The 27,453-nt window shown below is 39.7% G+C and overlaps 1 protein-coding gene and 1 non-coding gene across 2 annotated transcripts; both read right to left on the bottom strand.

Moving 5' to 3' along the window:
* Positions 1-206: 206 nt before the first annotated feature.
* Positions 207-27,453, bottom strand: UTP6 (UTP6 small subunit processome component). Its single transcript, XM_052657294.1, has 19 exons — positions 27,304-27,453; positions 25,819-25,903; positions 21,317-21,358; positions 21,006-21,098; positions 19,826-19,873; positions 19,311-19,374; positions 17,403-17,521; positions 16,726-16,803; positions 15,430-15,511; positions 14,923-15,004; positions 13,807-13,991; positions 10,910-10,989; positions 10,235-10,312; positions 7,716-7,895; positions 6,766-6,846; positions 6,471-6,580; positions 5,435-5,501; positions 2,975-3,047; positions 207-1,945 (listed from the first exon to the last, which is right to left on the bottom strand). Exons 1-19 carry the CDS (start codon positions 27,393-27,395, stop codon positions 1,788-1,790), a joined length of 1,797 nt encoding a protein of 598 aa, XP_052513254.1. The 5' UTR covers positions 27,396-27,453; the 3' UTR covers positions 207-1,787.
* LOC128065741 (small nucleolar RNA SNORA54) lies at positions 16,520-16,647 on the bottom strand. Its single transcript, XR_008201118.1, has one exon. It is a non-coding gene; the product is annotated as a small nucleolar RNA SNORA54 (small nucleolar RNA).

Raw genomic sequence — 27,453 nt, 5'->3', positions numbered from 1 at the left:
ACACCCGTGGTGGATTCATGTCAATGTATGGCAAAACCAATACAGTATTGTAAAGTAAAATAAAGTAAAAATAAAAAATTTTTTTTAAAAATAAATAAAAATTAAAAAAAAAGAAAATAGATGAGTGTTTCCCAGCAACTTAGGAGAGAGGAAAAAAATAAAAAATAAAACAATTATATCCTTTAACACAGAATTTCTACTGTCAGATGTCAGTCTTCCAAAGAAATAACCAGGGATGTGAACAAGATTTTTTAGAATCTTCACCAACAGCACTTACAAGAAAAAATGGCACATGGTCCAACCACAAACGATTAGTAAAAATAAGTCATGACTCATCTATTCAATGGAATGCTATGGATTTATTCCACATTTTCAAGGCTACTTATAACATGGACATAACATGGAAAACAACATAATATTAAGTGAAACACTGTAAGTGAAACTGTACTGAATGCTTCTCCCAGTAACATCATGTTACGCTGAAGGATAACAACCGCTTCTTCTTCTCCAAGAATGCCCGTCTCTGCTGTAAGCTACCCTCCATCCTTGCCTCTGAAGCCCTTCTCTTTCTAAGCTACTCCCTACCCCTGCCTTTCCTTGTTACTGGGTCTCTCCAGTGCAAACATTTCTCTCCAGATCAGTCCCAGAGACAAAAACACTTTTGTAATTTCTTAAAATCTTCTTAAAGGATAACTTTCCCCCTAATACCTAGCATCCTATTCTGCTGCTTCAACCAACTCAGGACATCAGCTCTACCTATGCCTTTAACCCCCACTTCCATCCCAAAAGCTTGTCTTCTTTCTTGCCCATGACAGGGACTCAATGAATGAATGATCTAACAGTATAAATCCAATTCTAACAAAGGAAATCATACCAGTGAGTTTAACTCCAGATGACAAGACTGCAAAATTACTCCGTCCCCTCCATACTTTTACACTAAATGCACACCACATATACTTTTATAAGGAGAAAATAAACAGAACTATATTTTCGTCTCCATTTTAACTGAACCTGAGGTCTAGATTAGAGCTACTCAAGCCTGACAAGGTGTAGTAAAACAAGATCAGTTACATCGTTTCCATGTATTCTGAAAAACATTTAGGATCTACACAGGTCTGGCCTCAACAACTGGCTTCTGGCCGTTAAGCAGCACTTCTCTTTTCTGGAATTCAAGATTAACACGTCAACAAAATTAAAGCAGGTCTCAAAATGAGACACCATCTCGGCAAACTGCAGATGACTGCATAAAATAAATATGCCCAAAAGCTTGTCTTCTTTCTTGCCCATGACAGGGACTCAATGAATGAATGATCTAACAGTGTAAATCCAAGTCTAACAAAGGAAATCATACCAATGAGTTTAAGTCCAGATGACAAGACTGCAAAATTACTCTGTCCCCTCCATACTTTCACACTAAATGCACACCACATATACTTTTATAAGGAGAAAATAAACAGAACTGTATTTTTGTCTCCATTTTAACTGAACCTGAGGTCTAGATTAGAGCTACTCAAGCCTGACAAGGTGTAGTAAAACAAGATCAGTTACATCGTTTCCATGTATTCTGAAAAACATTTAGGATCTACACAGGTCTGGCCTCAACAACTGGCTTCTGGCCGTTAAGCAGCACTTCTCTTTTCTGGAATTCAAGATTAACACGTCAACAAAATTAAAGCAGGCCTCAAAATGAGACACCATCTCAGCAAACTGCAGATGACTGCATAAAACAAATCTGCCCAGAGGGCTTACAGCACTATTTGACAAAGGTGACTGTGCTCTTCCTCTTTTCACAAACGGCCGGCCTGATGCAGAGCATGTTTAGCCATAAACTGCTCTACTGCCTCTCCCTGCAACATTTTCATGGCTCGCCAGTAGAGCTGTCCGCAGTTCTCAGGTCTACCAAGCGGGTGGTTCAATTCTTCTTTGATGTAATCCATCCAGAGATCTTTAAAGGGAATCCAAACATACAATGAGATAACTGACAAGGCTTTATTAGGTCAACTTAATTATTTAACATCAACTCAATGCAAGATTTCTAAGAAACAACTCTGTGCAGTTATTTTCCTAGAAAACTATGTAAAATAATACCTCTCTCAGCTTCTTACTTTAGAAGTGGCTTCTAGGTAAAATAATACCTCTCCCCCTTCTTTCTTTGGAAGGGAACGCCTACCCACTCCAGCATTCTGGCCCAGAAAATCCCATAGACTATTCTATGGGATCGAAAAGAGTAGGACACGACTGAGCAACTTTCACTCTCAGCTTCTTTAGTATGGTACATCAAAACCTTTTAAGTAGAAAACTTCCCTTTAATCATGACAATCTATTTATCTCGTAAACTCAAAAATGCTAAATATATTTTCGAGGGAGGATTTTGCTGAGTCTCTTTCATTGTGAAACTTACCTCAATGACTTTACTGGAACCTTGTCAACATGCTTAATAAAACGTGCTTAATGTTAGTAAAAATGCTGTTTTCATTCATTTCACCAGAAAGCATGCTAAAACCTTATAAAACCTAATGTATGATTTAAAATCTGAGTTTAACATCTGTAAGTGTAATTTTTTGAGTTCCTAAATCAACAGACTTTACAGGACATACCTATATCCAGAGGTATGTTTTACAAGTCCTTTAAGTTAAGACAATGTGGCAATAGCCCACGACAACCTTTGTCAATTAGTTATCACCACTCCCCTGACATAATACCCACTCCATTTTGTTCTGACCTACCTTAATCTTTTCCTTACAAATATCACATTGTTTAAAAGAACCAAACCAAGCAAATCTCCCTCTAATCCAGAGCTCTTCTTAATAGAAGACCCATGGGCTTCGTTCTGGGCTTGTAAACTTGAAATCAGCAGTAAAATTATATCTGCAACTATTTACATACAAAGTAAGGGAGGAGGCAAAGGAAGGATGCTAAGTTTTATTCTCAAGGAGGGCCATGACCCAAAAATAGTTACCTGAAGTTTACTTACCAGAATCATCAGTTCCAAATTCTCTCAAAGCCCTCTCATAATACTCTCTTAAGTTCTCCATCTTACAGGATTCCTATAAATAATCAGACAATCTTGCCTCAAAAGTCTAATCTGTAATGTCACAAATTCATTCCACACATATTGCTACTACTGTCTATTAGGTATCTGAAGGAGAGGAAAGATGGGTTTAAATAAACACAGCCTGACTGAACTTATCCAGAGAAAAGTCAAATGTACTATGTGGCAGAGTGAAGTAAAGTCAAACAGTGACAAAAGCACTTTGCTCTGGTGGCTTGCAAAAAGCCTCATCAATTCTCACTTAAGGGAACAAGGACAGCTCCACAGGAAGATATATGTGAAACCCTGCAGGACTTAAATAAATAAATGGGGAAGTTTCTACTCCCTATGGTGAGGGATTTCTTGCTTTAATATATGGGCTCTAGCACCCCACTCCAGTACTCTTGCCTGGAAAATCCCATGGACGGAGGAGCCTGGTAGGCTGCAGTCCACGGGGTCGCTAAGAGTCGGGCACAACTTCACTTTGACTTTTCACTTTCATGCACTGGAGAAGGAAATGGCAACCCACTCCAGTGTTCTTGCCTGGAGAATCCCAGAGACAGTGGGGCCCCGTCTATGGGGTCGCAGAGAGTCGGACACGACTGAAGCGACACTTAGCAGCAGCAGCAGCACATACTAGCTATGCTCACCTTAAAAAATTGTTTATATCAAGGCACTACATAAACACTAGTTGCATGAACCTTAGCAAGTTTTTTGAACCCTCTGACCTTCAAGTTTCCTCACCCATAAAATGAGGATAACAGTAACATTATTTCTTAGAGCAATTGTAAGGATTCAATTAAACTACTAATGAATTATTCACCAAGCAGAGTAGCCACTACCTTGTGGGGGTGGGGGTCGGGCAGTGCAGGACCACTCAGCTTATGGGATTTCAGTTCCCTGAGGATTCCCTGACCAGGGACTGAACCTGAGCCACAGCATTAAAAGCTGAGTCCCAAACACTAGACCAGCAGGGAAATTCCTGCCAGCACTACCTTTACAACAACAAATGTTAATTCTTCACCTCTACTTTAAATGTTTTCTCTGTTTCATTTTCAAAGCAGATAAACATCTTCAGTTTAAAAATCTTTTTATGTAGTCAAATAACTATGTCCTCGTTTCAATTTCTCTTTGCTGAGACTGTACTATCTTACAGAAAGCCAGTTTACTCCGTGTCTTACACACATATGAAAGACAGAAATCACACTTTACGAAGGGCTCATAGTAAATGTGTAACTATGCAAAGTCCTTTCCATCCAGTCTTCCATCTGGCCCTGTATATCCCCGCCAAAACAGGTATTACGACCTCCTTTACAGGTGAGTATGTCAAAGGTTAAGATTAAGTGACCTGTCCAAGGTACATGACCACTGTGTTACTAACCCAAAGTCAGGCTATGAATTATGATGTTAGATTATCTCCTATACAACAAAAACAAATCACTGACCCACACAGGGGTCAAAACCTTGAAAATAAGAATTCAACCTCATTATCAATTTCTCAAAATTCAAAGAAAAATAATAAACACAAATCAAAATGCCAAAGAAGAGAAAACAAAATTGAACACATGGAAAAGTTATGGAGAAAACAGGTATAATGATATATGTATGCAGCGATTATCACCATAATTTTTAGAAAACTATCTGGCAATATAGAACCATAAAAAAAGCCAGTATTCTCCAATCCTAGAGATTTATCTCAAGAAAGCAATTCAAATAGGGAAAAAAAAACTGTATACAAATAAAATGCTTGCAGCACTGTTTTCAATACCAAAATTCTGGAACTATCCTATACATAATGGGATGGTTAAGAAAACTTACAGGTTTAGTAAGACAACCATTCAAAATGATACCATGTGAAAACATAGGAATATGTTTACAAAATAACGTTAAGAAAAAAAAAAACTCCATGTATCGTCAGAAATAAAACAGTACAAAACATAGGTAAATAAAGGATTAAAAAAACAACAAAAATAAAAATAATATGGTTGGTTGAGTCACTGGTGATGGGATTACAGATATATTTGGACTTTTACGTTGTGTTTTTTAACTGACATTTTCCTGTGTTTTTCCTCATTCACAAGTTCAGTTAAAAACACCAGACACAGTTATGTGTGCCTTCTCTCTACCTCACAGCCCAAGACAAGAGACAACCAGGGCACCGTGGAGACAGGGCGTGGCTTCCTATATGAGACAACGTCTGAGTTGTGTAGTTTCAAGACAGGTTTCTTTTCTTCTTTGCTTGGCTACCATTCCTAAAATCACATCTATGGAAAAGGGGCTGGAAGAAGGGACCAGAAATTATACTGTATTATGATGAGAGCTTCTTAAACAACATAATGCTGCCATAGATGAGTACGTGCTAATCCATTTTCCCAACGAGAAATGCACAGACAGGACACTTACTTGCTCCTTCTCAAACTGGATCATCTTCCTGAAAAAATCAACTGAAAATGGACGGTTTTCCTGTAAACTAAAAAAGTGGGGAACTGTTATCTTGCACAGAGACAGAAAGCCTCTTACAAATCGTGAATACAAATACTGTGCCAGGGCCCCCGCCACACGTGGTCTGATAAAGTTCTGGCTGCAATTCAGTGCGGGGACTGGACCTGACCACCAGCTACTCACCATTTCCAGTCTCCAATGCCTGAACTCTTCACCACCACCAAACGCCTACCCAGTTTTCTTTCTGTTTTCTCACTTTTAGGGTTTTAAGTTCCCTCTCCTTCTTCTCAAGGTCTTTTTGAAGGACACCAATAAGCCCATTTCTAAGAATATATTCTGAGAATATAATTTCCAATATAGACAAAGAATATTTGTGCAGCAGGGTTCATCAAAGCAGTTACTGTGGCCAAATAAATTATGGCATATCCGTAAGTTATTTTTAATAAATGTTAAAGAATTGTTACTGATAGGAAAAAGGCCAGTCTAAGGCTCATCAATAAAAAGTGGTACACCACATGTGATTGTAGTATAATCTCAGATATGTGAAAAACAGATTTAAAAGAAGAATTTTTTGGTAACATTTACTTGGCTGCACCAGGCCTTAGCTGCGTCATGTGGGGTCTTTCATTATGCATGTGGACTCTAGCTGTGGCGCAAGGGCTCAGCAGTTGCAGTGGGCAGGCTTAGCTGCTCTGCGTGTTTTTCCCCAACCAGGGATCGAACCCATATTCCCTGCCTTGCAACGGACTACCAGAGAAGTCCCTTTAATTTTTATTGGGGTGAAAGACAAATTTTAAAAAGATTAAAGATGCTTTTTCTCTTAATGATGGGATTATAATGAATTGTTTGCTACCTACCTCCTTCTCTTTTTAAAAAAATTTGTCACAGTGGGCATGAACCAAAAGGCTCTTGGATTTATTCCTCACATATAATATGGGTGCAAGGGGCTGAGTATGGGGTGGAGAGACAAGTAACAGCTGCGCATGTCTATAAGTACCTTTTAAACACATCTCTAGCCTTTTTGTAACCACCACTTCGATAAGCCCAATCCAGATACTTTTCCTTCGCAGGGACTGAGTCAGCTCCTGAGAGACGGAAGATAGCTCTCTAAAATATAAAAGAAAAAAGAAACAAGCTACATAAGGGGACATGTAGTAGGTATCAAGACAAATTTCCCAAAACCATCCCAGCACACTGAATGAACAGTGCTTTAGGAAAAAACCCTTTGAAAGCTAGCCAACTAGAATTATTTGCTCATTACCCACATGAGACTTACGACAGGGGGCCTGTACCTTATAGATTCCTTCAGTTTCTTCTTGCTTTCCGGCATCTTCACTCCACTGGGCCCAAGTAAGCCACAATGGAAGACAAATCTGCTCACAATAAAACAGAAAATGACAGCTTAGTGCCAAGCTCTGAAAACTAGTCACTATAAAAATATGTTCCCCTTGAAATAAAATGTGAAATACGGAGTCATTCCCAGTCTGTCCTCATGGAACTCTTGGTGCCTGGCAGGAATGGTACGCCAAAACAGAGCCTTTGGACTCAGTCACCCAAAGTAACACTATTCTGTTAATTCTACTTCCCCTCTCCTGGGGACTACTGCCTAAAGTTATTATTATCAATCATCTGTTAGTTAAGCATGTAACAGCCCACAATTACACCCAAGCTGTCCGTAAGGTCACTATATACGATCTGTAGTCTGCTGTGCAGGATTACAACACAAGTGCTAACTCACCTAGGCTGAACTGCCTGGACTTCACTCATGTCCCAGCAGCTCACACAGATAAGCAATAAAATAATTATGATTTCTCCCCACTTTAACCTCTAGAATGGTTTTTTCCTACTAGTATAAAAGATTCACCATGAAGCTTTAAAGCTTATTCTTTTAAATTTTTTTTCAATTTTAAAATAAACTTTAGAGTTTAGAAATATATGTGTTTAAAATGGGACTTAAGGTCAGCTTTGGAAGCACATGAAAATAATATTCTACTAAGTTTTCACTTATCAGATATATAAATAGAAGTAGAGAAGTTTACATAATTTAGTCTATTTTCAAATAAAGATGTAGAAACATGCTAGTAAATGGAAGTTATTCTTCCACCTGTGATCCTGATTCGACCATCACCATGAATGCACTTTGAGGCGAGCTCTCCTCTGACAACTCTACTCCAAACACACTTTGGCTGAAGTCTTAAAAGGTCCCAAATAGAACAAAATGCAAAAGACCCAACTCACAGACCTGAGGTTTCAGGTACGCAAAGGCTTGGTCAAAACCCTTGGCCATCTCGTGGCTCTCTGACGAAATCAGGGCCTCCAGCTTCACCTGCCACATCTCCACTGATTTCCTGAACGATTTCACCCCAGCGTCTGCCACCTCCAGGGATTCCTTTAACAACTGGCGATGCAGCAACAACGTGCTCTGCAGAAGACAAAGGGCCATCCAAGAGTCACTGCTGAGATCTACGTTATCTAACTGGAATTTCACCTCCACTCCTGTTCCTATTCCCAAAGACTATCGAAAAAACAGGGAAGAGCCAAAAAGCAAAGGCCCTGAATAATTTAGATTGAAAGCGAAATTGTTAATAACATAGTTCACTGCAACAAAATCCACACCCACCGAACAGAATATAAAAATCAGTAAAGACAAAACTACTATCTGTGTGGTGGTAAAGAAAGAAACTCATTCAATCAAACAAGAGCCTGGCATACTATAAACTGGTACCATTTCTCTGAAGAGTCATGAGCATGTTCATACATAAACTTGGGGAGTTTTACTTTAACAGGTATGACCCAAGAAATAAACAGGAGGAAATATTACCTGTTCAAAAATGCTTGTGTCCATGCTACTGTAACAGGGACAGAAAAATCTAAAACCAATCCATTATTATAAAATTGTGAAGTAGTAAGTAAATGGCCATATGTAATCCATTTATTCAACAAGCATGTTAACTGCACACTGTGTATTATCATTACTGAATCTTCAATAATGAGAAGGTGAAGTGTGTTCCCAAACACCCACAGCGCCTCCAGTCTAGCACCAGAGACAATGTGATATGTATGATCACAGGAAAAGAATCATATGCTATAGGAGTACAAAGCACTGTCTTCGGCAGTGATCAGAAAGGGCTCCCCAAATGGAAGCCCCATCTGTGCCAAGACTTCAGAAAGATCAGGCATTATTCAGGTATAAGCAGAGTTCACCAGGAAAAGAGAAGACTCTCCCACCAACATGGGCAAGAGGCTAAAGATGACAGAGGATCCAAAAGGAAATCGAAGCACAGAATGACTGGAGGGCTGGGATATAAACTGGAGAGACTGGAAATTCCTTGGGGGCCAAATTAAGGAGACTGAGCAGCTTTATCCATAGGACAATGGGAAGCCACAGAATAACCTGATAATAGATTTTAAATGATCGTTCTGTGGAGAATAATCTGGAGAAAGGATGGGTGTAGAATCAACCAAGCATTTGAAGTTAAGAGGTAGTACAGTGAAGGACTCCCACGAAAGGCAAGGTCACCAAATCAGTGACACACAGGGAGGCCTGGAAGGGTTACTGCCAGAACTGTAAAGAAGAGAAGATGTCTGAAATAGCCAGGGCAGGCCTGCCCTGGTGGTCCAGTGGTTAAGACTCCATGCCCCAATGCAGGGGATGCAGGGTCAATCCCTGGATGGGGAAGTAAGATCCCACATGAAACACAGTGCAGCCAAAACTTAAAAATAAACAAATATATACAAATAAAAATGAAATGGTCAGACTTATGACTGGCAAAAGAAACCAATAATGGAACTTGAATATGACTAACAAGGCACTCCAAGATGCACCCAGCTGAACAAACATACAGGGTGGGACTGTCTCACCAGTATTCAATTAACAGCTCAAACATGGCATCTGAACTCATCCAAAATAGGGGACTTTTCACAGCTAAGATGCTCTAATGGACGAAGGGCACCCCAGTCGTGGTATAATATGATACACTACTAACATGTTGCTTATGTAGATCCATGTAAGAAGTGCAGACAAAATATTAACGCAAAAACAGCAGAACACAAAACAGCAAAACATTAATGGCAGTTATATAAAAACTATGTACACCATATAAATAAAAAGAATTGTATAAGTAAAAGGTACTCAATAAATACAGATTTGTCCTTTCTTCCCCTATAAAAGTATTTAAATACATTAACATTCACAATCTCATGTAATCCTCCCAACAGTTTTTTATGAGGTGGCAAAAACAAGGATCACTATCACTCTAAAATCAAGTCAACAGTCTCAGAAGGGTTAAGCAGTTTGCCTATTTTGTGGCAAAATCCAGTCTAGACCTGTGTATTCCTACACTACTATTAATAATAATCCCACTATTATCCTGGTCTCTATATAATCTTAACCCACTTCAGAACATAAGGATGGGTTAATGTGCTTCTTACTAAAATGTCAACTTTAAAACACTGGAACACATCTGTCTTTATTGTACCAACGGTTACTCTGAGCCAAGCACAGGTTCAGGAAAACACGAACAGACAGACAGAATACACCCAAGTATGACTCCTCAGTGTTTTCTACTACGTACTTAAAAACATTCCTCCCTCTACTGTACAGATTTACCAAATACTGACAACCAAATAATAAACTCTCTACATCTACCATGCCAATCTTCCAAATGTGCTTACTTCTAAAACCATATATATTAAAACACACTATACGAGCATGAACCAACCAGAACGAAATACATGTAATCAGCATGAATGTGTCCTTACCAGCTGCCTGTACTGGAGTTCTGGTAAAAGTTTGAGCTCATGTGCCTTCCGGAATGCAGCCATGGTTCTTTCCAGCCTCTGAAATAAAAAAAAATCTTTTCAGTTCATTACAAAGATCCTAGCAGGGGCCTTTGGCCTTTGACAGGAACAGAAGCAGTTTTACTTCTGAGAATTCAGAGAAGGGGCTGAGGTGGTTTCACTTACGACTAAAGGATTTGGGCAGCTGCACCAAGCGCAGCCCAGGGAGAGTGCACCCCCTCCAATATGTGGCCAGAACTAGATCAAAGCAGCTGACTCAGGCCTTTCAAGTCAGGAAAAGGTGCTTATTCATGACCTTCTTGGGAACTCCCAGACCCCAAGGAGCTGTGCCCATGTTCTTCTTTCAGAAAACACTTTCTGGAACTTCCCTGGTGGTCCAGTGGTTAAGACTCTATGCTTCCAATGCAGGAAGCATGGGTAAGATCCCTAGTTCGGGAACTAAGATCCCCACATGCCATGCAGCCCTTCACATCCCACCAAAACAAACAAAAAAAAATGTGTGTGTGTGTATATATTGTGTGTGTGTGTGTGTGTGTGTGTGTGTATATATATATATATATATATATATATATATATATATATGAAAGAAAGAAGACATTGTCTAATCAGCCATTTTCACCACTTAAAAGTCAATACCTTCTTTCTGAGGAGGCGACTGCTTGTCTTCTTAGTAAACCTCTCCATGCAGAAGTTCATGTAACACTTCCACATAGCCTCTGAAAAAGTCAAAGCTTATGTTAATCAGACCACCAGCACTTTTTTTAGTCTAACAGTCCTCACATCATCTCAGGAAAAACTCCTCTGAGGAAGAGTTTGAAGTGGAAAAAAAATAAATTATTGTGATTACAGTCTATCAAATATCTCAAATATTGAGGGCAAAACAACTGAGAAGTGACAGAAATATAAACATTAAAAGCCTTAAAAAAAAACAAAAGCCTATCCATGTCAGGTACCCGCTACTTTTCCCAATATTACAAAATTGTGAAGTAAATCTGTAACAGGAAATAATCAAGGAATGATGATTAAGCAATCTTCTACAATATCATTTCCTCAGTATAATTTGGGCTTCCCTGATAGCTCAGTTGTTAAAGCATCTACAATGCAAGAGATCCTGGTTTGATTCCTGGGTTGGGAAGATTCGCTGGAAAAGGGATAGGGTACCCACTCGACTATTCTTGGGCTTCCCTTGTGGCTCGGCTGGTAAAGAATCCACCTGCAATGCGGGAGACCTGAGTTCAATCCCTGGGTTGGGAAGATCCCCTGGAGAAGAGAAGATACCCACTCCAGTATTCTGGCCTGGAGAATTCCACGGACTATATAGTCCATGGGGTCGCTAAAGCCTTTGACCGTGTGGATCACAATGAACTGTGGATAATTCTTCAAGAGATGGGAATACCAGACCACCTGACCTGCCTCCTGAGAAATCTGTAGGCAGGTCAAGAAGCAACAGTTAGAACTAGACATGGAACAATATGGTTCCAAATCGGGAGCACGTCAAGGCTGTATATTGTTACGCTGCTTACTTAACTTATATGCAAAGTGTATCATGCAAAATGTCCAGCTGGATGAAGCACATGCTAGACTCAAGATTCCAAGGAGAAATATCAACAACCTCAGATAAACAGGGGAAAACAACAGAATGGCAAAAACTAGAGATCTCTTCAAGAAAATCAGAGATACCAAGAGAACATTTCATGCAAAGATGGGCACAATAAAGGACAGAAATGGTATGGACCTAACAGAAGCAGAAGATATTAACAAGAAGATATTAAGGTGGCAATGGAATACACTAAAAAACTATACAAAAAAAGATCCTCAGGACCCAGATAACCACGATGGTGTGATCACTCACCTAGAACCAGACATCCTGGAATGCAAAGTCAAGTGGGCCTTAGGAAGCATCACTATGAACAAAGCTAGTGGAGGTGATGGAATTCCAGTTGAGCTATTTCAAATCCTAAAAGATGATGCTGTGAAAGTGCTGCACTCAATATGCCAGCAAATTTGGAAAACTCAGCAGTGGCCACAGGACTGGAAAAGGTTAGTTTTCATTCCAATCCCAAAGAAAGGCAATGCCAAAGAATGCTCAAACTACTGCACATTTGCACTCATCTCACATGCTAACAAAGTAATGCTCAGAATTCTATAAGCCACGCTTCAGCAGTATGTGAACCGTAAACTTCCAGATGTTCAAGCTGGATTTAGAAAAGGCAGAGAAACCAGAGATCAAATTGCCAACTCACTCACCAAAAAGCAAGTGAGTTTGAGAAAAACATCTACTTCTGCTTTATTTACTACACCAAAGCTTTTGACTGTGGATCACAAAGAACTGTGGAAAATTCTTCAAGAGATGGGAATACGAGACCACCTGACCTACCTCCTGAGAAATTTGTATGCAGGTCAAGCAACAGTTAGAACCAGACATGGAACAACAGACTGGTTCCAAGTGAGGAAAGGCGTAGATCAAGGTTGTATGTCACCCTGCTTATTTAACTTATATGCAGAGTACATCATGAGAAACGCTGGGCTGGATGAAGCACAAGCTGGAATCGAGACTGCCAGGAGAATATCAATAACCGCAGGTATGCAGATGACACCACACTTATGTTAGGAAGTGAAAAACAACTCAAGAGCCTCTTGATGAAAGTGAAAGAGGAAAGAGAAAAAGTTGGCTTAAAACTCAACATTCAGAAAACTAAGAGCATGGCATCTGATCCCATCACTTCATGGCAAATAGATGGGGAAACAGTGGAAACAGTGACAGACTATTTTCTGGAGCTCCAAAATCACTGCAGATGGTGACTGCAGCCATGAAATTAAAAGACACATGCTCCTTGGAAGAAAATCTATGACCAACCTAGATAGGCTATTAAGAAGCAGAGATATTACTTTGCTAGTCAAAGCTATGGTTTTTCCAGCAGTCATGTAGATGTGAGAGTTAGATTAAGAAAGCCGAGCACCGAAGTGATGCTTCCGAACTGTGGTGTTGGAGAAGACTCTTCTGAGTCCCTTGGACAGCTAGGAGATCCAACCAGTCCACCCTAAAGGAAATCAGTCCTCAATATTCATTGGAAGGACTGATGCTAAAGCTGAAAATCTGGTGCTTTCGCCACTTGATGTGAAGAACCAACTCACTGGAAAAGACCCTGATGCTGGGAAAGACTGAAGGCGGGAGGAGACGGGACAACAGAGGATGAGATGGTTGGATGGCATCACTGAGTTGACAGACATGAGTTTGAGCAAGCTCCGGGAGTTGGTGATGGACACGGAAGCCTGGCGTGCTGCAGTCCATGGGGTCGCAGAGTCAGATACGACAGACCAACTGAAGTATAATTTATTTCCCCAAATAAATGAACAAATGCCACAGCTCTCGGGGAAGGTCATAAAAGAGAAAAGAAATGGAAAGCCAGCCAGGCACACTATAAGCTACTACACAGAGGTTCCAGACCTGATTCTGCTACTGAGAATCAAGCTCCAGGTTCCCACTCAGGAACACCATCGCTCCTCGGCGCACAGGGCCTGGGGAAGCTCACCTGTGGGCACAGTTTTTACCGCCTCCTCATACACAGCACAGCACCTCTCCTCCCGGCGGCCCACCTCCTTCGCTTTGGCTTGTTTGGTTGCAGGCAGCTCTTCTCCTGGCTGTGACTGAATCACCAATTCTTGCCGGGCTACATAGTCCCAAGTGAGGGGGTCGTCTGTGTGCAGAGCCTTAAGGCTAAAAAATACTGATTGTCAACCTAGGACATGTAACTGATTCAGTCCCAATGCTCTGAAAACGTACTGAGAACACCTCTTTATCAATTCCCTCATCACAAGAGTCCTTTCCCAACAGGCTCTCCAGATGTCTTCACCCTCACTATATAAGTATCAATGGATGAGAACGGTCCATCCATTAAGAAGCATCCACACTTGTTAACTGCAGACTGTCTCATTCATAAATATTAACTTACAAATTAGATGACAAAGGCAGGTATGTGTGACAAGATTCCTGGTTCTCGAGCCCAGGCTCTGGGTTTTCTCTAATAGGAGTCTAATCCTCTGCCAAAAACCTAAAGGTATCCACAGAGCAAACAGATCCAAGTTCTATCTTATCTCCTATGAATTTAAGTCTTCCCAAGGGTGAAGGACCCAGAAGGTAGGCTGCAAATAATTCTTCAGCCATACAACCAGACATTAAAACAATAATGTCTGATTACCTGTAGCACTGAACTATAAACATTCACTCACTCTCATCTTAAGGACAAAAAAAAAACCCATCAGGAAGGCCGGAATATAGATTTTTACATAAGCTGTAGCACAGATTTCTTACTGAACAGAAAGCCAGTGAGTGAATCAAAACAACTTCGCCAAACATACATTTTCAGGGACTACCCTGGTAGTCCAGTGGTTAAGACTCCATGCTCCTAATGCAGGGCTGGGTTCGATCTTTGGTCAGGGAACTAGATCCCACATGCCACAACTAATGCCTGGTACAGCCATAAATATTTTTTAAAAATACATTTATGTACTGTGATGTAATAGTCCAAAAACAGCTTTCTCTCGAAGGATTTTATATGGTATCTTCCTTCCCCTTCTCTAAATATCCAACTTAAATCATTACCCCAAGATCAAAACAGACCTAGTCACCTTTCCACTACTTTACTTACTCATTGTAAATTTCTCTTTGCAGATCTTTGGCAAAGTCGAACAGCTGTGCAACTGAAAGCAGTGACACATGAAATTTTGCACCTAAAATTTTAAAAGCAGGGGAGTGGAGTAAGACTCTAAAGGAGCACTTTCTTGAAGTACTAGCATTAGTTTTGTTTTATAAAATGCGAAGAAAGAGAAAATGGGGAAGAAAATAACAGTCCCACAATACAAAGTCTTTGTTAATATCTAAGTATTCAATAAGTACTTTTAACTTTTATTCTAAGTGTCTTAGGGCAAAAGGAACTTAATTAAACTTAATTAAATCATGATTCAGGTACTCAAAAACTTAGACATGGTTATAATCCAAGGGGAAATCTGCATTTTCTTAAAGAAATAGGACACTATTTCCCACAATGAGTTTTACAGATTCCAACAGAAATTCTCAAAACAGCCTAAAGGTCTTCCTCATTATAAATAGAATGGTTCATTTTCCCACCATAAATAAGTTTTCAAAAGATACCTACTTTTAATTACACTTATAGCGTTCTTATAGATGATCCGCGCCAACTCGCCCGTAAGGACTTCTTCAGCATGCTCGAGATTCCCCTAAAGAGTGGGATGTTAAACAACTGAACAGATGGTGCTGGCAAGTAGAAAAAGCACTAGGGCAAAAATTAACAATCCTAGACTAACTGTGCCACATGACAGCAATCACGCATGACACAAATCACACCCTCTGGCAAATCACACCTCTCTCTAGGCCAGTTTCCCCCAGCTGTCAAATGTGCAACATGAACAAGATCTTTGATCTTATAACTGTGTCCCCAGGCTCCTGGAGTGATGGCAAGATCACACAGCTTAAGGCCCTAGTCTCCATCTAGCCCTGAATAGGTCAGGTTTTACGTGCTTTGTTGACTCTTCCGTGTAAAATTTTAGCTAGTTAAAAAGTTCAGAGCTGGAAACCACCGTAACAGACGACAGCGAAGTTCCTTTTTCAGCTCTAACATTCTCAAACTTATTTCTTTAAACTCACTCTGTCAGGTAAAAAGTTACATGAATAGGTAAAGAAAGGCAGCTAGGGATCATACATTTCACCACCTTTCCTGAGCTCCTTAGAACCATTAACATATCACTGAATGAGATCATAAAGAATAGTTTTTGGCCATTCCATCAGTAATAATTTCAAGGGCCACGCCCATCTGTCCAAATGTTTGTTTTAAAAGCACAAAATTCCACTTTTATTACTAGGCCCATTTTAATTAAGTCAATGCAGGACATTGTAAGTTTCCAAACATTAAGCTGGAATGAAAAATACATTCTGGGACTTCCTCGATAGTCCAGTGGTTAAGAATCTGCATGCCAATGCAGAGGACATAGGTTTGATTCCTGGTCCAGAAAGATTCCACATGCCTTGGAGAACTGAGCCCACATGCTACAACTACTAAAGCCTGTACACTCTAGGATGCATATACAACTAGAGTAGCTCCCCGCTCACCACAACTATAGAGAAAGCCCCCACGAAGCAACAAAGGCCCAGTGCAGCCAACAATAAATAAATTTTAAAAAAGAAAAAAAAAAAAAAACCACCACTCTAAAGATTTTCTTTTTATCTCACTTTGTCTCCAAGACCTTAAACCGAGGGCCTCCAGGCCAGGCAGTCAGTCACATGGTGCTGGAGCTGCTATGGCACCGGAATGGAACCCGCCAGCCACAGGCAGACCAGCAGGTCACGAACAGTGCTCCCAAAGACTTTCTTTTACTCCTAAGCAAACTCAAAACACTCTATCTTATTAACAAGTTACAGTATATTAGGATCTTACCACATCCATGTTGGCTTTTTCAAACTCTTGCTTTTCCTTCCTCAATTTTTCAGCATGCATCAGCTCCATCCTAAAGTACTGCACAGAAGGGAAATAACAAACTAATCATCTTTGGAGATAATTTTTCAGTTAGAAATATGTAAGATGACACTTCTTACTCGTAAGTATCAGATCTGAGGAAGCGTGGAGAGACTATATTTTCTCTTGTTATGAAACTAGCTGACACTGACAAGGTATGCTGTTTTGCTCTTTTGGCTTTGGCCATGCCAGGTTTTACAGAAAAAAGAGCAAAAGCAGCAGGAAGGGAGAGGAGGGGAGGAAGAAGTGGAGGGGAAGAGACAATGGGAGGGGAGAGTCAATGAACAAATGCATATATACATATGTACAAAAGTATAAAAATGAACCTTAAGCCTCAACTAAAGAAAAGTAAGGTTCAGCTCCCTATCCCTCCCACCATAATGGGAAGGTAGGAGTCTCCATCTCTCACTAAAGATCTGGAAGATGAACAAGGTAAATACCTAACACTGGCCAAGAAATACTCTTCTGGCCCCTTTTCCCCAGCAGCTCCCCTACTTATCCCGACCCTCCATAAGTCAAAGCCTTAACTTAATGAAGCATACATGTTTTCTCCAGAGGACCAAACAGAGCCATTACTCTCATCTTATGTGCACACTCACTTCTTCATAAAGTTTTGGGCAACGTGGGTGAAAGCGCAGAGCCCGAAGAAATAACTGTCTTGCACTTTCTGAAGACAAGCAGTCTTCCAGTTCCCATTTGGCCGCCAAAATCCACAAACCTGTAAGTGGAAGACATTCAACTTCATTTCAATAAAATAATCAAGTCAGGTTTTGATACCAAACTTTTTTTAAACTTGACAATTAAGAAGGGGATGGAGATAGGGAGTTTCTAACAGTTATCTATAAAGTACTGTTGCTTTATCTAAAACAAAAAAGTGTTCTGAACCAAACTAGTAAATGTTAACATCTGTGGGTATTTATGGAGAAGGCAATGGCACCCCACTCCAGTACTCGTGCCTGGAAAATCCCATGGACGGAGGAGCCTGGTAGGCTGCAGTCCATGGGGTCACTGAGTCGGACACGACTGAGCAGCTTTCTTTGACTTTTCACTTTCATGCATGCATTGGAGAAGGAAATGGCACCGCACTCCAGTATTCCTGCCTAGACAATCCCAGGGATGGGGGAGCCCGGTGGGCTGCCGTCTATGGGGTTGCACAGAGTTGGACACGACTGAGGTGACTTAGCAGTAGCAGTAGCAGTGGGTACTTATGTGCCCATTACTTTATCTCATCAGATCCAAGGTCAATCATCTCATTTTTAAGTCACATACAAATTTTAAAAGTGTTAAGGCTGGGAAAAATTGTGCATCTCAGAGACAATGAAATAAATTATTTTGCTCTTTTCTCTGTATTTAAATGAATTTTCATTTAAAGGAAAAATTATTTAAATAGTAATGATTTCTTTCAAATGACTCATAATTAAAAAATTTTTCTACTGTACCTACTGGAAATAAAGGCTTTAAAAGAAAAAAACCTTTGCCCTTCTATATGAGAAATTAACCTTAACATTCTAGCTCTTTCCCAGAGACTTCATAGAATCAGCTATTACCAGAGAAGACTGCTTTTGGTAAAAATGGCCCATGGTTGGTAACTGTGTCTGTACTAGAACTCTGAATGGTATAGAGCCACTGCTTTGCACTTTCTTGAGCATGTGACTCTTGAAACTGAGCACAATTCATAAATGTAATACCTGGAAGCTACATCCCTCCAGGGGTCTTCTCTCCTCTGCCCACTCATGTGTTCTCATGCCCTCACATCTGAGACAAACCTCCAGGCTGCTGAGAGTACTACTGGATCCTTCTGAATTAACTGGTGCCAAATGCAGCCAATTCTGAGTCTTGTGTAGTGTAAACCTAATACTAGAGAACAGACACTTAAGCACCTCCACTATAAAATATCGGTGTTCACAAGAGGTTTTCTTCTTGAGTACCTACCTTGTGCCAGTGCCACTGCTGCTGCTTAGTCACTAAGTCATATCCAACTCGTTGGAATCCCATGGACTGTAACCTGCCAGGCTTCTCTGCCCATGGAATTTTCCAGGCAAGAATATTGGAGTGGGCTGCCATTTCCTTCTCCGGGGGGATCGTCCCAACCCAGGGATCGAAACCAAATCACCTGCTCAGCAGGTGGTTTCTTTACCACTGAGCTATCCAGGAATAACCCTAGTAAAAATCTGTATTCATATTTTCCCCTTTAAGTTTCTGAAATCCTCACATTTGAGTGCCTCCTAACAGAACACCCCTCAAAGCACTGAGGAGTTCCACCATCAGCTAAAAAGAACTGCAGTCCTTCTTGCCCACAGATACAGTACCTAGCATGGTTACTAGTATACAGCAGGCAGTGATGAACTAAAAAGGCAGCTAATTGAGGAATAAAAACTGCTGAGGCCAAGATCCTATGCTCAGGTCCTGAAAATAATTCTTTCAGGTCTATAAAGCAAAATAAATTCCAAAATGGCTTTAGTCCACAAAAAAAGGTAGACAAAGAACTAAGGAGGATATCACCATACCTGGCTTGTTCGAATGAATGGCCAACAAGGAAGAAAATACCTTGCTAAGGTGAACCTTGGCAGCCTATTAAAAGAAAAAGAAAAATTCTACTTCCCGCACAGCAAAGGCATTGATATGAACCTCTAAGTGATCTGTACTGTACTGTAATCCCCTGTAAAACCCAATGAGGCAAGATCTGTTATTGCTAGGGAGATATAAACAAAGATTCACTCACAGCTTTCTTCTACCTAAACTACAGATAAACATTTTACATTATCTAAAAAATGATTTCAACTTTAATGAACAAATACACATAAAGGTCATTTTCCTTTCAAGTAATATAGAAGCCATCTATATAGTCATTCAGACATGCAAATGTTACACTGAAATTCCACATTCTTGAGTTCTCTTCCTGTTTGTTAACCCTCCCTACGTCATTGGAGAAAACGTAAGAGTTCAGGAGTCAAGTATGAGGTTTAACATGCAGGCTAACCAAAAGGAAAAAGGGAGCGAGACAGAGCTGCCCAATACTCACCCACTTCCTACAAAAGGCTATAAAAGACAGCCAAAGTTGAACATCATCCTGCAAGAAAAGCAATGTAGTAAGCTACCTGCATTTGAAATTTTATATACAATAAACCTTTGCATTCATCAATTTTGTTTGCAACAGAGGAAGATGTTGGAATCTCCAATGTGTTATATACCACATCCCTCAGCCTATTAGGCTGTCACACACCCAGGCTTTAGATCTCTTAACCATGATAACTGTCTCCCCCTAACCCCGCCTCCCACGCGCTAAGACAAAAATCTATCCAATTTGTTTGATGCCCTTTTGAGGGATTTGCCTGGCACTCCAGTGGTTAAGACTCCATGCTTGCAATGCAAGAGGCACAGGTTTAATCGCTGGCTGGGGAACTAAGATCCCACATGCCATGCATCACAGCCAAGAAAGTATTTTTTTAAAAATGCACTTCTGAAATGGTCTCAATCAGGGATTACAAACTAAAATTTATCATTCCTAACAATCCAGAATACTTCCCAGATAATATATCCTGGTCCCAGAACCAAACCTGAAGAAAAACCAAGTTACTGAGCTGATGCCCCTACTCTCAAGATCAAACCAGTCCATCCTAAAGGAAATCAACCCTGAATATTCCTTGAAGGACTGATGCTGAAGCTGGAACTCCAATACTTTGGCCACCTGATGCAAAGAGCATACACACTGGAAAAGACCCTGATGCTGGCAAAGACTGAGGGCAGGAGGAGAAGGGGGCAACAGGATGAGATGGTTCAATGGCATCATCGACTCAATGGACAAACTCTGGGAGATAGTGAAGGAGAGGTAAGCCTGGCGTGGGGTTGCAAAGTCAGACACCACCTAGCAACTGAACAACACTCTCACCTTTTCTTCCACCTCAAGTCTTCATTGTATTTTACTTAGAGACATAACCAAACACATCTCAGATAATTTTATGATCCTTAAATATGTATGATATCCACTGTTTTCAGCATCATCCTCAAAAAATAACTCTAAGGTAATACAATCAATTTTCTTAATGGTTGGTATATGGTTTCAAGTAATGATACTATCACTAGAATAAGTATCAAGATACCCATGATAAGAATCCACAACCACACATTTGCGCATCCAAGTCATAATACATACAATACATATCCTCACATCTCTTACAGTTAAGGACACACTGAACACTTACTTTCCACTTAATTGATGCACGTCGGAAGACACTCTGTATCCGATGTATTATAGGATCCTCAATCTCATCCTTCTTAAATGTATATCCAACGCGCTGAAAAAGGACATTAAAAAAAAAAGCCTCAGCTTACTCCCACTTATCCAAACCCCACTTGATCTTTAAACAGTACTGACAGAGAAAGCAAATAGTTAAAAACATCATTATGAGCATACCACCACACAATTATCAGTGCCAATTGCTTCCCAAACCCATGTTCTAGAGTCATATTAATTAATAATGTATTTTTTCCAACTTTCAGAATATCTACTTACAGTTCTCCGTTTCTCAATCAGCTCCAAAAGATGAATTTCATACTGTGAAAGAAAAACACACATAAAAAAGAAAACAAGAAATATTATAACCTTTTATTTAGAGGCAATGCACTTGGTTAAAACTATAAAGTAAATAAAAATCAAGAGCCTAAAACAGAAGAGAACTTTCTATCAAGAAACCTAATTTACAATAAGTATCTAGCATTCCCTGAAAATGCACCTTACATCTACAAAACTCACACATACATATATTAGCATACAAATATCTTAGATAAAAGAATGCATATTACTAAAGCTGTTAAGACTTACGATTTACTTTATCAATCTAACCTAGTCTACAACAGTGTGTGCCAACTTTCAGTAAATCAACCATTTAAATATTTTAGCTGATGTACAAGCAAATAAAGCAGATAAACAGGGTTGTACTAGTTGAAACAGTCCCTAATTGGCTCTCCCTACCCTCACCTCTAAAAGACCCCTGAGAACCTCTAAGACTCTCCAAAAATAATTCCTCTCTAAGCTTGAAAACTACTGGCGGGGGCGGGGCGGGGGGGTGGAATACTAGAAAGAGAAAGCACAGAACCTTACAAGATCTCATGCCTCATTTTAAAACACAATATTTCAAACATACAGAACACTCATGCAGCTACCAGAGTTACATCAAAGCCTACATTTTACTCTATTTGCTTCAAAATATTTTTAGAAATAAAATATTTCAAATAAAGGCAAAGCCCCCTATGAACCGTGTCTGATTCTACTCTTCTTCTTCACCAGAGGAAATGACTATCTTGACTCAGTTGTTTATCATTCACAAGCATGACTTCAAACTCTATTGCAATATGGTCTTAAATGCTTTTAAACTTTATGCAAATAGTATCATACTGAACCCACCACTCCATTATTTTACTCAACATTGTGACTTTAGATATAGCCTTGTGGTCACAAGGAATTCAAATCCATTGATTTTAACTGCTGTATAATATACCATTATAGAAATGAGCAATTTACCTATCCTTTCTCCTGTGATAGTATTTGTTTCAAATTTTTCTATTACAAAAAGTTGAAATTAATATTCTTGAACAGGTATTCTTGTAGATACATCCAGGAACTTTACTACTAACATGTAAGCTCCTAAAGGCAATGATTTTTGTCTGCCTAATTTACTTTTGTACCCCCAATGGACTGGATAGTGCCATGTACTTAACATGCCCTCAATATACACTGTGTGAACGAATGAAACCCCGGGTCACAGAATTCATGCATCTCCGACTTTATGAAATAGTGCCAAATTGCTCTTCAAAGTGCTGGGACAAACCATATACTAATAATGTCAGTCTTCAAGATGTCTGTAAATATGATGCTATAAAGCAGTAGTGCCCCCTGATTTTAATCAATATTTACCTGATTACTAAAAAGGCGAACATCTTTTCCTAAGTTTACCAATGACTGATGCTTCCCCTTTATGAACTGCTTGTTCCTAGCTCTCCTGTTTTCAGTTTCTTTCTACTCGTCATTTCTTCTTGATTTTTAGTTCTTTACTTATTCTAGGTTCTCACTATACGTACTACAAATATTTTACCTCACTTTGTGGCTTGTCTTTTTACAATATGTATCTTTCCCTTTTTGCACAGAAATTTTTACCTTTAACATAAACAAATTGGTCTTCTCTTTCATGGTTTGTGCTCACAACTCACTCATAAAAAAAGAACGAAATAAGGCCATTTGCAGCAAAATGGACAGACCTAGAGACTATTATACTAAGTGAAATAAGTCAGAAAGACAAACACCATATGGTATCACTTATATGTGGACTCTAACATACAACACAAATGAACTCATTAATAAAAACAGACTCAGACAGAAAACAAACATAGTTTGCTGCTGCTGCTAAGTCGCATCAGTCGTGTCCGACTGTGCGACCCCATAGACGGCACCCCACCAGGCTCCCCCATCCCTGGGATTCTCCAGGCAAGAACACTGGAGTGGGTTGCCATTGCCTTCTCCAATGCATTAAAGTGAAAAGTGAAAAGTGAGGTCGCTCAGTCATGTCTGACTCTTAGCGACCCTATGGACTGCAGCCCACCAGGCTCCTCCGTCCATGGGATTTTCTAGGCAAGAGTACTGGAGTGGGGTGCCTTCTCCGAGATACACACTACTATATATAAAATATATAAGCAACAAGGTCCTACTATATATAGCACAGGGAACTATAATCAATATCATGTGATAACCCATAATGGAAGAGAATATGAAAATGATTATATATGTATATATACACACACACACATATGTATGAATAGTCAAATAACTTTGCTATCCACCAGAAATAAACACAGCATAGTAAATCAACTACACTTCAATTTAAATAAGAAACCTTTCCCGAGAAGGAGAAATATCATACATCCCTTACATGTGGAATCTAAAAAATAAAATAAAATAAAAAAAAAGACACGAATGAACTCACCAAACAGAGACTCAGAACAGACTCACGGTTGCCAGAGGGTAGGAACAGTTAAGGACTTTGGGAAGGTCACGTACACACTACTACATTTAAAACAGATAATCAACAAAAACCTATTGTATAGCACATGGAACTCTGCTCAATGTTACGTGCCTGCCTGGGGGAGAATGAATACATGTATATACATGTATGGCTGAGTCCTTTTCCTGTTCACCTGAAATTATCACAACACTGCTAATCAGCTATACCGCAATACAAGATGTTTCTGGTGTTTAAAAGAAATAATAAAAACAAAATTTTACAAAACAAAAAGAAAAAAGAAACTCTTCCGAACCTAAAGTCATTCATTATTTTTAGAAGATTTAAAGTTTTCCCAGCACATTTAGCTATTCAATTCAACAGGAAGGGATCTAATTTCTGCTGAATCCAGCCCGGCATTTCGCATGATGTTCTCTGCATGTAAGTTAAATAAGCAGGATGACAATATACAACCTTGACAAATTCCTATCCCAATTTGGAACCAGTCCATTGTTCCATGTCCGGCTCCAACTGTTGCTTCTTGACCTGAATACAGGTTTCTCAAGAGGCAGGTGAGGTGGTCTGGTATTCCCATCTCTTTCAGAATTTTCCAGTATGTTGTGATACACACAAAGGCTTTAGCATAGTCAATGAAGCAGAGGTAGACGTCTTTCTGAAATTCCCTTGCTTTTTCTATCATCCAGCAGACGTCAGCAATTTGATCTCTGGTTCCTCTGCCTTTTCTAAAACCAGCTTGAACATCTGCAAGTTCTTGGTTCATGTACTGCTAAAGCCTAGCTTAAAGGATTTTGAGCATTACTTTGCTAGCTTGTGAGATGAGTGCAACTGTGCGTTAGTTTGAACATTCTTTGGCATTGCCTTTCTTTGGGTTGAAAATGAAAACTAACTTTTTCCAGTCCTATGGCCACTGCTGAGTTTTCCAAATTTGCTGGCATATTGAGTGCAGCACTGTAACAGCACCATCTTTTAGGGTTTGAAATAGCTCAGCTGGGATTCCATCACCTCCACTAGCTTTGTTTGTAGTGATGCTTCCTAAGGCCCACTTGACTTCACACTATAGGATGTCTGGTTCTAGGTGAGTGATCACACCACCGTGGTCATCTTGGTCATGAAAATCTTTTTTGTATAGTTCTGTGTTTTCTTGTCACCTCTTCTTTATATCTTCTGCTTCTGTTAGGTCCATACCATTTCTGTCCTTTATTGTGCTCATCTTTGCATGAAATGTTCCCTTGGTAGCTCTAATTTTCTTGAAGAGATCTCTAGTCTTTCCCATTCTATTGTTTTCCTCTACTTCTTTGCACTGATCACTTAGGAAGGCTTTCTTATCTCTCCTTGCTATTCTATTAAACCTTAGGACCTTTCAAATACAAGATTCTTAGCCAGGTATCATTCTTAGTCATATTTCATTCACTAGGATTTTTTTTAATCTAAGCTTTAGACCCTTTATTCTTATAATGTTTATCAGTCTTAAAATGTAAGACTTACATCATCTCGTTATTGGGTTCTTTCTGAATCCTGAATTTGTCCTCCAACAGATTATTCTCGCCAAACTGAAAAATGATCTAGCATATACATTTTATCTTCACTCAATTCTTCCATTCATTCTCAGGACTGAAGAATTTTGTAGCAAACCTAATCTCTTTCTAAATCAACACACTACAAGCACCTAATATTAACTTTCTAACCACCTGCTAGCATCAAACTCACGCTTCTTTCTTTTTCCCCACAAGACATTATCAATCAGATCTCTTGCTGAAATCCTAACACATTGGTTTTTTGGAGTCTCTGATGTACTGACCCTACAGAATAAAAGAAAGTTGTTTTCCAAGGACCAAACCCTTAGCAGAGCAATGCTATTCCCAAATCACCTCTATTCCTGTTCAAAAACTGCCTTTCTACTCATCATCAGTTCCAGAAGTTCAAAGGAAACTGACAGCAAGCTAACTATTCTATAACTGATTTTAAATTTGTGAGGGAATTCAGAAATAATAAAATTACTCACCTGAACATATCTGATAAAGTCATCCTTTGAAAGACTTCTTCGCTGTATCCTGTATTCTAGTTCTAAAGCCTTCCTAATGATTGCCCTGAGGAGAAAGCCACTTAAAATGTTAACACTTGACATATGCAGAAATAAAAGACTTTCGAATTTTAAAAGTCTATTTTCAATATATTTAAGAACATGTAATTCCCAAATAATTATCTTTCATTAAGTAAATATTCTCTTATACAATCACTTCTGTATTCTTTATTATTATTATTACTAAGGCATAGTTGATTTACAATATTTATTAGTTTCAGGACTTATGCAGTCTCAAGAGCATGAAGATGTACTTTAAAACTTTCATGAAAATCACCGCAATAGTCCCACCAGCAAAGATTTCTTTTCCTCCAAATTCAGGTCACTTCAGTTTAAATAATAAACAAATTTCTTTCCTAAATTCCTCGTTTCTGAATTCTCAACAAGCAGTTTAGGAAAAAAAAAAAAAAACAACCTGGATTGTCCCTACCGGTTTCATAACTACAAAGGGCTTATTCATGAAGACTCGCTGTATTTAAGAAATGAACATGGGTATATTAGAATTTAAGCCAAGATGTGCAAGACCAAAAATCGTCTCTATTTAACGATAATAATAACATTTACTAAAGTTATTAAAGAATTAACAATATGTTGTGTTTCATTAACAAATGTTTCAAGGTTCCCACAGTCATAGTACTACATTTGCAGTCACTGTAAAATGAAAAAAGTCACAGAAAGCTATTAAAAACTATTAAACTAAATTTGAACAAACTAATGAATAACTACATGCTGGTCGTGGTTCGCTAAACCCTAAGGTAAAACATGAAACTGAATTAAATGATCCCCAAAGTCCAGTCTTCTTAGAAAAAATTATCACTCGTGGGCTCCCACGGTCCAGTGGTAAAGAGACGCAAGAGACGGGGGTTCAATCCCTGGGTCGGGAATATGCCTTGAAGTAGGAAATGGCGACCCACTCCAGTATTCTTGCCTGTAAAACTCTATGAAATGAGGAACCTAGCGGGTCGCAGAGTGAGACGCGACGGAGCACTCACACAGACCCCTAGGCACACAGCACTCTGTCGGCATCTCAAGGCCGTACACTCGGCTACAACCAACTTACACCACACTGTACCGTGAAAAAAAGGTTTCTCTTGTCTGACTCCCCTCCGCCCCCCGCGACTGCGTCAGGGCTGCTGCTAGCTGTTGACCGCTAGGGGTCCTGGTTTTATCACCTTTATGGCCTCAAAACTCGGCTCTACGAAGAAACATACTGTTTGCGGGGTAAAAGGACGGATCCTCTAGCAATGAATGAGAAATTAATTCTAGATAACATCAAAATCTGTAAACGGCCTTCCGCCATATTAGAAAAACCACCACCCAACTGCCCCTATATCCGCCCCCGACACACACACGCCATTGCCTCCCCTCTGCCCGCCCCAGCCCTTCCTCTTTCCTCCGCTCTCTCACCTAATCTCCATTTGACTGAAGAGTCCAGTGCGCTCTAGCTGCTGTAATTCGGGAAGTCGATCCTCTACACGTTCCTGAATTATTTCCGCCATGATAGCCGAACTTCACAACCCACCACAGCTCCTCTCACCGACGACACGCGAAGGAAAT

Source organism: Budorcas taxicolor, chromosome 19 (genome assembly GCF_023091745.1).
Source record: "Budorcas taxicolor isolate Tak-1 chromosome 19, Takin1.1, whole genome shotgun sequence".
Classification (NCBI taxonomy): Eukaryota; Metazoa; Chordata; class Mammalia; order Artiodactyla; family Bovidae; genus Budorcas; species Budorcas taxicolor.
The sequence above is the reverse complement of the archived record's forward strand: the minus strand, read 5'-3'. Positions and strand labels throughout refer to the sequence as shown.

What these genes read in the sequence shown, in the direction of transcription:
- UTP6 (XM_052657294.1), bottom strand. Translation starts at nt 27,395, where the DNA reads ATGGCGGAAATAATTCAGGAACGTGTAGAGGATCGACTTCCCGAATTA. An exon ending in AAAAAGCCAACATGGATGTG is followed by an intron (nt 15,512 to 16,725) that starts GTAAGATCCTAA and finishes CCCACTCTTTAG; the next exon opens with GGGAATCTCGAGCATGCTGA. An exon ending in GGTAAAAACTGTGCCCACAG is followed by an intron (nt 10,990 to 13,806) that starts GTGAGCTTCCCC and finishes TGACTTTTTCAG; the next exon opens with AGGCTATGTGGAAGTGTTAC.